The 11,641-nt window shown below is 32.8% G+C and overlaps 1 protein-coding gene across 1 annotated transcript; it reads right to left on the reverse strand.

The window, feature by feature from the left end:
- Positions 1-881: 881 nt before the first annotated feature.
- Positions 882-4,393, reverse strand: LOC126779844 (protein artemis-like). Its single transcript, XM_050503967.1, has 5 exons — positions 4,024-4,393; positions 2,995-3,448; positions 2,193-2,406; positions 1,665-1,740; positions 882-949 (listed from the first exon to the last, which is right to left on the reverse strand). The coding sequence occupies exons 1-5, from the start codon at positions 4,310-4,312 to the stop codon at positions 882-884; spliced, it is 1,101 nt and encodes a 366-aa protein (XP_050359924.1). The 5' UTR covers positions 4,313-4,393.
- Positions 4,394-11,641: the final 7,248 nt, after the last annotated feature.

Genomic DNA, 11,641 nt, shown 5'->3' on the forward strand with positions numbered 1-11,641 from the left:
TTGACGTATATTAATACATAGATAAAATAGGATTCGGTTTTTTTTTTTTTTAATTTTTTTAAAATTGACAATATACCATTGGAACAAAAAATACAGAAAAATACGTAGGCCTGCGAATAGACAACAATATACCTGCTATAAAATATAAGCTTACTTATAATGCTTTCATACTGAATGCATTATAAGTAAGCTTTCATTACTACTTGGCTCTTTCCTAAATATGATGCGCTGTATCTCGCGTCGGTTACGACACATTATTATCTATAACGTCCTGGTTAAACCAAATATTTCGTACTTAATTTAAGTATGGGGCAGTGCTGTCAAAACAAAATTAGCTGACGTCCAAGCTGCATAAAACAAAATCAAAATTATCAAAATGCTCTTCAATTACCCATATTTTACTCCAACCATTAAAATCTATACCGAAACCAAAATAATGAATATTCGACATTTATATATTTATAATATTTGCATCTTTATCAAAAAAACCTTTGAAAAAAGTGTCGTACCAAACTAACTTTTACTAAAATAAAACAACAGTCTAAACGCAGCACGCGTCGAGCGAGTCTCATTGTCCTACCAAAGATAAAAACGAACTATAGCAAAAAAATTATCACAAATTATAATTTGAACGGATCATTTAATTATGTAATTGTAATTATGTAATAATACGATTGATAATTTTTTTAATTTTACTAATTTTACTTTTTAATTAATTATATTTTTCAACGATGTATGTATACCTAATTTGCCTTTATTTACGAGTAAAATAAGATTTATAACTTTTTTATGTTAAGGGTTATCGGACGGGCAAATAGGCCTCGGCCCGCCCATGCAGGCCTTTCTTCTCTAGGCAGATTACCAGGGTTCTAAGTACCTCCCTAGTCGCGGCGGGCGGAGAAGGAGCGCATATCGCCTCTTTCTTCTTCTCGGTCGGGACTCCAGGTCACTGCTGAGAATCTTCGACAGAAAAACATTAAGTTTTTATTGGACCTGGGGGTTTGTAACTAGGATCTCCGGCCTTATATCTAGCCACTAGACCAACGAGGCAGTCAGTTTTATACAAAATATATAAATATATATCTTCCATTTATCCAATACTAACAAAATCCTATAGATGTTGCCAGAGATATTAAAATAAATACCAAATTTTTGATAACAAATTACTTTAATATTATTTATCAAAGTTAGTACATAAGATTTTTATACCTTTTACATTTTAATGATCACACTTGAATACCATATATTTATATTATTTTAATCCTAAATCGTAGATTGTGATACTGCTAGTAATGGCAGTTACGTTAATATAAATTAAAGATATGATACTCCACAGGCACGGACAACACGTCCGTTGAGATACAAATACGTGATATATATATCACACACAAAAACACTCTCATCATATTATTTCATATAACATAGTAGAATACACATTAGATATACAATTGTACTATATCCCGAGGGCGGAAGGAGTAAAGAAAAAAAAACCTTATATTTACATATTCCATGCAATATGCTAATAGATCTGTTATATAACACACTACATACAATTCTCGATTAATATATTTATAATATAATACTATTTATAACGCATCTTTACATAAACAAATAAATATCATTGGAGTGACTGTCTGTGATTTCGAAATAATTGTTTTACTTACTGTCTTTTTCAGTTAGTGTGGCTATTTGCGAGTTAGCAAAACAATCTTTTTTTCTATTTTCGTTTACTGCTGCTACCTTACAATTTAAATATCTTATATGTATAATTCAAATATGCATTATGTACTTTAAAATATAAACAAAAAAAATCATGGTATAATATACGACTTTAAAAAATCTCGACCAATGTTGTCATATCAAAATTTATTTGTCTTTACTCCTTCGGTTGGAATAGACTTTACGATGCTGCATATGTTGAAGAACTTGTTCATCTATATAACAAATATGTCACCTTGTTCTTAATTACAAAACAGCATCATTTTTATTTATCCAAACATCAATTTCTTCAAATCATCATCGACTCTTTTAGGTATCTTAACTCTTTTTTTGCCAATTCTACTATAATAACAGAGCTCATTTCTTTCAAGCTTTCCTGCATATTCATGAGGATAACCAATTATTCTATTCGGTGCAAAATAATCAACAAAATAATCTATCTCTCTTAAAGTACAATGAGTAGCGAAACACACGTCCAGCCGCTGCTCCTGGGTCACGCGCGAAACTGAGCATTTTCCATCTTTGTAATTCTGCCATGGCATAGGGAATACATCTACAAGTAAGTAATTATTATGACATTTCTGTACACATGAGGTGTGTGAACTATCCTCGCTTCTGTTTCTACATAAATGTATTCTAGTAGATTCTTCGTTATTTGTCACCCCGGGCACTAATTCCTGTATTGAACTGAAAAACAAACACATCTCTTTAAGATAACATAACTTATATATTGAATATGAAGAAAAACTTGTACTATATATCTAAAACTTTTTACTCGGTGGTAGGGTTTTGTGCAAGCCACAAGTTGTGACCATCCACTCATCAGTTCATTGCATTTCGGTTTAATGAGTGAGTGAGTCAGAGTATAGCAGAGCTACAAGGGACACAACATCTTAGTTCCCAAGACACATGGTGACACAGATTCAGATTTGCATTACATTATACAAAATGTCTACAGGCAGTGGTGACCAGTTACCATCAGTTTTGCCGCTGTCTACCACACCATAACTTTTATACTCCACCACTACCAATTTTATACTCTATTCTTATCGAAGGTCTAAAGACATGGAGTCTGGAGATGGAGTGGTCTAAAGAGTGGATTTAACCACTACGTACATCCAATGTCAAAGTGGTTAAGTTTTCACTCCTACTTTAATTAGAACAGTCTATAGTCAAGACTTGACTATATATCAATTCCCATATATCTATGCAAAATTCTAAAAATTTGCTTAAAGTAACAAAATTTGAATAATTTATTTAATAATCAAAAATTACCTGTAAAAACTCCATCTTTCCGAATGCACGAATACTTTCATGTTTAATTGTTTGTATATCTCATTAAAGACAAATTCATAATCATATTTATCAGATGTGTGTATTGCAATTGCATTATTCTCATTCCAGTTCAACCAACATCTAATTTCAAATATCATTCTTTGTACACCGTTAGATCGCTTCGTGAAGTTTTCGCAATCCAAATGCTGCATGGTTGTGTCAACGTACATCGCATCCAATTTTATGGGTTTATCGTCAACATGCAGATGCTTGAAGCTTGGCAAGTCTTTATGATTGATATGGTATTCTCCGATAAACAGAATGTTATGTGTCGTTGTTGAGAATAAAAACATTGTTGATGCAGCGCTGTGACTGGCTGGTATCAATGTGACAGTGAGACACAATTCCGGTATGTCTCGTTCAGGCAAACCAGGCAATGATATTTGTGTCGAGCCTAAAATTTTGAAATAAAACAACAATTGTAACAATTCAAAAGCACTTGTTAGCTTATAAAAAACTTTGTTTGTTATAATTTACTGTGTAACTTCGTATTACACGTCTTGTTGGTCTAGTGGCTTATATAAGACCGCAGATATTGAGGTCCTGGGTTAAAAATCCCTGGGCCCAATTCGGGCTACCAAGAAGTTATTGATTTTTATTGTCGAAAATTTCTCAGTAGCAACTGAGTCTAGAAGTTAGAAGTGTGTACAATTCCATGGCTCGTAAAGCTTGTATTGGCACAGAGGTAGCTCGGCACAGAGTTGTCTCATATATGCACTCTCTATTCCCTAAATCTCATATTCCGATTCGATGGCAAATACAACAAAACGGAAAAGAGTTCAAGCACAGGACCAACGGCTTTACGTGCTTCCAAAGGAATGGAAGTATACACTTCCAACTTTCGCACTCTGGTCTACGAGTAAGAATCTTCAACAAAAAACGCGTTTATCATCGGCGTTATGATAATGTACAATGTTTCGAGCAAAGATATGTATAATGATTAAGTTTTGAATGATAACAATAACATACCCATTTTTAGAGCTCGAACGCATTTCATAATTCTCTCATCATGTTTGTCGTCATTTATAATAGCTGCTGTCAGCTCGGTCGTATATATTGTGATGTTCTTCTTCAACAAAACGTCTAATAGCTGAGCTGAATGTAGCCTTTGTATGTGGTCTGAGTTATAATGGCTCAGGAAGTAAGCTCTAGCGTTTCGACGTTCAGCTTTTTCGAAGTTATCAACATACACACCCGGGATCTCTTTAATTTTTCCATGGAAAGGACTTTTCATTAGATACCGTATGGATGACATCATTTTTAATATATAAAAGTATTTATGTATCAGTACTGGCTTTATTTTTTAGGTAATGGCTTCAGTTTCGATTTACACCCTTTTCTTTTGTTGATCGTATTCGGTATTTCCAACAGTGATAAATGATTTTAATTTGAAATTTTAACTGTCAATTTCGAACGCGACAGTATTGGTAATGAATCTTCTTCCATTAGAAGTTATTATCTATGGCGAATTGTTGTATTTTTTTTTTTGAAAAGCAAAATATTGCACTCCATTCGTATTAGGTGTTCTGTAAACTTAAAATAATACTTTTAACATTATTAAAATAATGATGAAAAGATGTTGAGAATTACAACGCAAACGCGAAGTATTTTTTTTAATTCATATTATCTCATTACTCAAAATAATTAAATAATCAATTTAGTTTGTGCTTGTTTGGCTATTTTTTATTTAAGAATATGTGTATGATAATATGTACTAGTTTCCTAGAAGTCATTTTAACTATTACGATTCCAATAATATAACCAAAATCAATAATAACAACAATGACATTATACATATAAAGTGAAGCAGATAATATGTAACTAGCGCGCGTAATTTGATGATTCAAACGTCCCATTTGTTCAACGGGTGATTTATGACCTATTGTTGTATATTAGAGAGGTGCTCTAAACGAATGGAGAATAAATAAATTAATATAAGTAATTTAAAAAAATATATTTTAGTTTTGTCACAATATTAAGATATTTTAAAACAGGTATTTGTTTATTAATTTGTATATAATATGAAATATAAAATATTTGCAAAGAATATAAAGTTACCTAAACTTCCGATAGAGATATTATTATAATGCAAAGTAAAGTAACGAAAAAAATATTATTTAATTTTTAAGCATTAGTATAAAACTCAAAATATAGATTACTTTTATGCATAGCAACACTCAAGTTATTATTTTGAAAATAAGACAAGAGTAAGACTTTCGTCTCTGATCTTTCGAGCTAATTGGGCCCGAGTTAAATTAATGATTTCACAACATATATTTATTAAAATTAATGCAAAAAAAACAATGTTTTACAACAATGAAATATGTCGTTCCTTACCTTATCATTAATTCATTAACCCACTCATTCATAATAGATAGTAGTCTTTATTTTATTTTTTGTACTTTTGTATATGAGGTTTGTTACTTGAATAAATAAATTATTGTTATTATTATAATTTCCTCCTCACTACTTTAACTCAAGTGTTATGTCAATTCAAGGCGTAACGTAGTTTCGAAGGTGTAGAGAAATAAAAGATGCGTTAGGCTCTCAATCAAAATTGCATGTAATGTCTTAAACGAATGTACAGAGGAGAAGGAGTAAACAGGAGAAGGGGTGCGGGTACAAGATTTAAATTTAACTAATCGCGGCCGATAAAATGTATGACGTTGTGTTTGGTTAAGTTGGAGTTTGAGAGATGTCGCTACCCGTCCTTAATTGGATAGGAAGTATGAACATTTACTAATATTATAAATGCGAAAGTGTTACGAAACAATAAAATTTGTTATAAAGTTTTAAAATTAAATTTTATACAATTACAAAATAAATCAATTATTGTCTTTTATGTCAAAAATACTTCGGTCTATGGCTGCATTTTATAAGACGACGGTCATATGAAGCGAACGTGTAGTACTGGTATTTTTGTATATATATTGGAGTTTCTTCGGATTCTTATCAAGAAGTCTGTCTCGAATTAAATTCGGATTATATATTTAGACGATGGTCTGCAAAAAGGTTTTTATTTAGACAAACTGAAATTAATCTTGGCTGTTTAAAGCAAAATCATAGCTCATGTTAATACGAGGCATGCCTTTTAAGTTTTGTCATTTGAAGAAAAAAACACAACTAGAACCTTATAGTACTTTTTATTGTTTTTAAAGGTATTCACCACGTAGCTTAATACACTTTTCCATTCGCTCAAATCAGTTATTATAACATTTATTCCACTCTAAAGTGGTGGTGTTCAAAATGGCTGACTTGAAAGCGTCGACTGCTTCTTCACCGGACTGGAACCTTTGATCAGAAGACTTTTCTTAAATTTAGGAATGTAAAGAAATCGTTAGGGCTTAGTTCAGGACTGTATGGAGGATGGTCAAGAATTTCTACTTTTTCTTGCTTCAAATACTCAATCGTTTGACGAGCGCTGTGTGAGCTTGCGTTGTCGTGGTGCAGGATGATGCGTCGCTTTGAGTTAGATTTTCGAAGTTCGGCGATGACTTGTAGTAAACAAACTGTGGTATACCACTCTGCGTTAACCGTTCTACGATCTTCAAGTGCAATAGTCGCAACGTGGCCGGTTTTTCCAACGAACGTGACCACCATCTTCTTTGAAGTGCTTCGAGAACGAACAACTTTAGTCGGCTTTGGCTTCCAAGATTTGCCACCACTGATGATGTCGTAGAAGTGATTTGACTCTCCTCGGTTGAACCTTTGCAGAGTTTTCTTACACCATCTGACGCGGGCCGCCTTGTAATCGTTGGAAAGCAGATGCGGTATCCAACGGCAAACTAGCTTTCTCACACCAAGTGCTTCATGCAAGATCTTCTGAATGGTTGTCCCTGAGATGCCTAATAGAGCCTCTATCTCTCGATACGACACATGACGATCTTCGAGAATTAGTCGTCTCACGACAATGATGTTATCTTCAGTGAAGGCGGATTTTGGGCGTCCTTCGCGAGATTTGTCACTAACACTAGTATGTCCACGCTGGAATTCTAAATACCAGCGTTCGACAGTCCGCAGACATGGGACTTCATCACTGAACACAAATGTTAACTCTTCAAAACACTGAAGCCGTGTCAGGCCTCTTCTAAAGTTGTAGAAAATTATAGCACGAACATTTTCCTTAAAAAGATTCATTTTCGTAAGTAACCTGAGAGATTCCAATCGAAGCTGTGACTAAACAATAGCATTAACCCGATACTTTCAACTGTTTTGAGATTCAAAATTTAAACACATTCGAATATAGAACAGTTACAAATTCAAACTTGCCGGGAAATAGGGAAGCGACAGAACTAAAAAGGCATACATTGTAGCGTCAATAGTACAAAGCTTCACGGGCCGCCTAGCGATGTAAAAGTCGCAGGTTCGATCTGACCCCTCGAGCTTCTGTTTTAATAGGAATATTAGTAAGTACCTAAAAAAGGGTATTGCTAGATTGTATCCTTATTATTTCGAATAGATAGGAGCGATTGGTAATCATATAAATAATAAAACTCGACTTGCTGCAATGAATTACAGCTTCGTCTTATAAAATGTCCTCCTGACATTAGGGAGTTAGGGAATAGAGAATGCACCTGTGTTTGTGCACTATAATATCTCCTGCGCAGTTGGCTAATCTCTCTGGAGACTGGCCGCCGTGGCCGAAATCGTCTTGAAGAAGTTATTATTATTATTAATTTTACTATAACACCTTCCGAATGGTGCACTTCAAATGGAAAAGTGCCTAGAGGCCTCGCGTCACTAAATCGATGCCTGACAGATGATGACTTTAAGTGCTTTTCAAACTTGTAGCAGCTTGTTTCAAAGTTGTGGCAGCAACTGATTATTTATTTACAGAAAAACTCATTTGTGTTTTATGAGTCGGTCCCGGGTTTTGAAAGCCTTTTAATCCGTAATTTGCAAGCCAATGATGAAAACGAATCGTTTCTTGATTATAAAACTTGCAATGTTTGTTAGTTTTTCAAAGTCAAATCTGGCATACTGAGGCAAACCACTTGCTCTTCAGTTTCGACTAAGATGCATTTTTATGATAAGCCAAGATGGCTCCAAACATGAAAAAAAACTAAACATAAAATTCGGATCAGACACCTTCTCAACAAAAATACCTTAAAAGCTTGAAAGATGAGTTGTCGCGTCACGTCACGAAAATAATGGTGAGACCGATCTTACAATAAAATATATCAACGAGACACCTATCATAGTAAAAATTACTCCAAAAAACTCCAAGCAGTAAATACAAATCCAGAAATCGCTGTAAGTAGCATTACCTATCAAGTCACCAACGATTACCAAGACCTAAAAATCAACAAGCCACACCTTACATTCTCAATGCAAGGAGCATACGTAAGAAAGGAAGATTTGATAACTCAAATGTATTTTACAATCAATACCACATACTACTCACGTCATTTTAATAACAGAAACTTGGATCAAATCCGAAAAACAAGTGCTTGAATTACAATTAACTTATTATTCACGTTACTATAATTATAGGAACGATTTGGATGGAGGTCGAGTCTCTATATATATATATATATATATATATATATATATACATATATATATATATATACATAATAATTTGAAACACAGTTTATCTGAATCTACATACTTAGGAGGTAATAACTATCTATGGGTACGGCTGGAAAGATATGCAGTTGAAGTAGGAGCTGTCTACAACGGTACGGTAACACTAACTTCAGACTTTATCGATGTTTATTTCTGTCGCAACTGCGACAGAAAAAAAGTTAACTAAAGAAAAGATGACTACACAGTACAAACAAAAAATACGCTACCAGAGTATCCGATACCAAAAAAAATCAATTATTGATCAAGTTAGTACCAATTTAATTAATGATAAATTTCATATGGCTATACTGGATTTTTCTATGTCCGATCATAGGCAGATTCACCTAGAAATTAAAAAAAATAAACCAACTCAAAACATTCTTTCTCAATATAATGCCATAGACTATAATAAACTTTATACTACAATCAAATAAAGTAGGACACGAGGAATTGGGAAGTGATTATTCACGTTTGGAAGCGAAAATAAAGTTTATCATAGAACAAAAAAAAAATAACGAAGGTTAAAGTTCTGAACCCACCCAAAAAAGATTGGATTAACAAAAATGTAATCAATGAAATTAGTAACAAAAATATCCTATTTTCACAAATCCAAAAAAAAACAAATAATAACACGTTGAAGGAAGAATTTGTTTAAATGAAAGATCATGTAGCTAGACTAATTGCAGACACAAAAGAATCTTACTATTGCAAAGAATTTAACAGATGTTCGAAAAAACTAGAAAGGATGTGGAAGTTAGTAAACACTAGTAAATCACAAAATTACAAAAAGTTGTGCTCCTCCAAAAATCTTATTAAACTCAACATTAATTACTGAGCCTCACGAAATATGTAATGCATTTAATGATTACTTCTCCACAATAGGGCCCCTCTTAGCACAAAAAATACCAAAAATATTCCATGAAAATATTAGCAATGCCTTAACAAACATCCTTGAAACTAATTCTAAATTATCTATTTTTGATTTAACGACTAATAACGAAATTATTGTAGTGTCGGGGCAGATGGGACAAGCACTAAGATTTGACTGAATGTTTCAATACATTATTTATGAACGGAGTATTTACTGACACAATGAAAATTGCAAAGGTCAAAAACTCCAACTACCTATTTACAAATCGGGACAAAAATGTGATCCAGGAAATTATCGGCCAATTTCTGTTTTACTTGTTAGCAACCATTGATCTTATCACAAAAATCAAACAAAATAAAAATAAAGATAATAAAAACATAGCGTTAGGAATCTTTATTGACTTGAAGAAAGCTTTTGATACTGCCAGTCAAAATTAACCTTAAAAAAAAAACTAGAAAGTATAGGGATCACTGGTAATGCCTTAAAAATATTTGAATCTTATTTAACAAACAGAACACAAGTAGTCCGAATAGAAAAATTCCCAAGTGATGCTTTACCTATTACATGTGGTGTACCACAAGGATACACATAGGAAGGAAGGACCTTTGCTCTCTTTGACGTATATTAATACATAGATAAAATAGGATTCGGTTTTTTTTTTTTTTAATTTTTTTAAAATTGACAATATACCATTGGAACAAAAAATACAGAAAAATACGTAGGCCTGCGAATAGACAACAATATACCTGCTATAAAATATAAGCTTACTTATAATGCTTTCATACTGAATGCATTATAAGTAAGCTTTCATTACTACTTGGCTCTTTCCTAAATATGATGCGCTGTATCTCGCGTCGGTTACGACACATTATTATCTATAACGTCCTGGTTAAACCAAATATTTCGTACTTAATTTAAGTATGGGGCAGTGCTGTCAAAACAAAATTAGCTGACGTCCAAGCTGCATAAAACAAAATCAAAATTATCAAAATGCTCTTCAATTACCCATATTTTACTCCAACCATTAAAATCTATACCGAAACCAAAATAATGAATATTCGACATTTATATATTTATAATATTTGCATCTTTATCAAAAAAACCTTTGAAAAAAGTGTCGTACCAAACTAACTTTTACTAAAATAAAACAACAGTCTAAACGCAGCACGCGTCGAGCGAGTCTCATTGTCCTACCAAAGATAAAAACGAACTATAGCAAAAAAATTATCACAAATTATAATTTGAACGGATCATTTAATTATGTAATTGTAATTATGTAATAATACGATTGATAATTTTTTTAATTTTACTAATTTTACTTTTTAATTAATTATATTTTTCAACGATGTATGTATACCTAATTTGCCTTTATTTACGAGTAAAATAAGATTTATAACTTTTTTATGTTAAGGGTTATCGGACGGGCAAATAGGCCTCGGCCCGCCCATGCAGGCCTTTCTTCTCTAGGCAGATTACCAGGGTTCTAAGTACCTCCCTAGTCGCGGCGGGCGGAGAAGGAGCGCATATCGCCTCTTTCTTCTTCTCGGTCGGGACTCCAGGTCACTGCTGAGAATCTTCGACAGAAAAACATTAAGTTTTTATTGGACCTGGGGGTTTGTAACTAGGATCTCCGGCCTTATATCTAGCCACTAGACCAACGAGGCAGTCAGTTTTATACAAAATATATAAATATATATCTTCCATTTATCCAATACTAACAAAATCCTATAGATGTTGCCAGAGATATTAAAATAAATACCAAATTTTTGATAACAAATTACTTTAATATTATTTATCAAAGTTAGTACATAAGATTTTTATACCTTTTACATTTTAATGATCACACTTGAATACCATATATTTATATTATTTTAATCCTAAATCGTAGATTGTGATACTGCTAGTAATGGCAGTTACGTTAATATAAATTAAAGATATGATACTCCACAGGCACGGACAACACGTCCGTTGAGATACAAATACGTGATATATATATCACACACAAAAACACTCTCATCATATTATTTCATATAACATAGTAGAATACACATTAGATATACAATTGTACTATATCCCGAGGGCGGAAGGAGTAAAGAAAAAAAAACCTTATATTTACATATTCCATGCAATATGCTAATAGATCTGTTA

Source organism: Nymphalis io, chromosome 30 (genome assembly GCF_905147045.1).
Source record: "Nymphalis io chromosome 30, ilAglIoxx1.1, whole genome shotgun sequence".
NCBI lineage: Eukaryota > Metazoa > Arthropoda > Insecta > Lepidoptera > Nymphalidae > Nymphalis > Nymphalis io.

Excerpts from the sequence above, each read along its gene's own strand:
- LOC126779844 (XM_050503967.1), bottom strand. The coding sequence starts at position 4,312 with ATGATGTCATCCATACGGTATCTAATGAAAAGTCCTTTCCATGGAAAA. Across the intron at positions 3,449-4,023 it reads CGTTCGAGCTCTAAAAATGG|GCTCGACACAAATATCATTG; the intron begins GTATGTTATTGT and ends TCAAAATTTTAG. Across the intron at positions 2,407-2,994 it reads GAAAGATGGAGTTTTTACAG|TTCAATACAGGAATTAGTGC; the intron begins GTAATTTTTGAT and ends TTTGTTTTTCAG.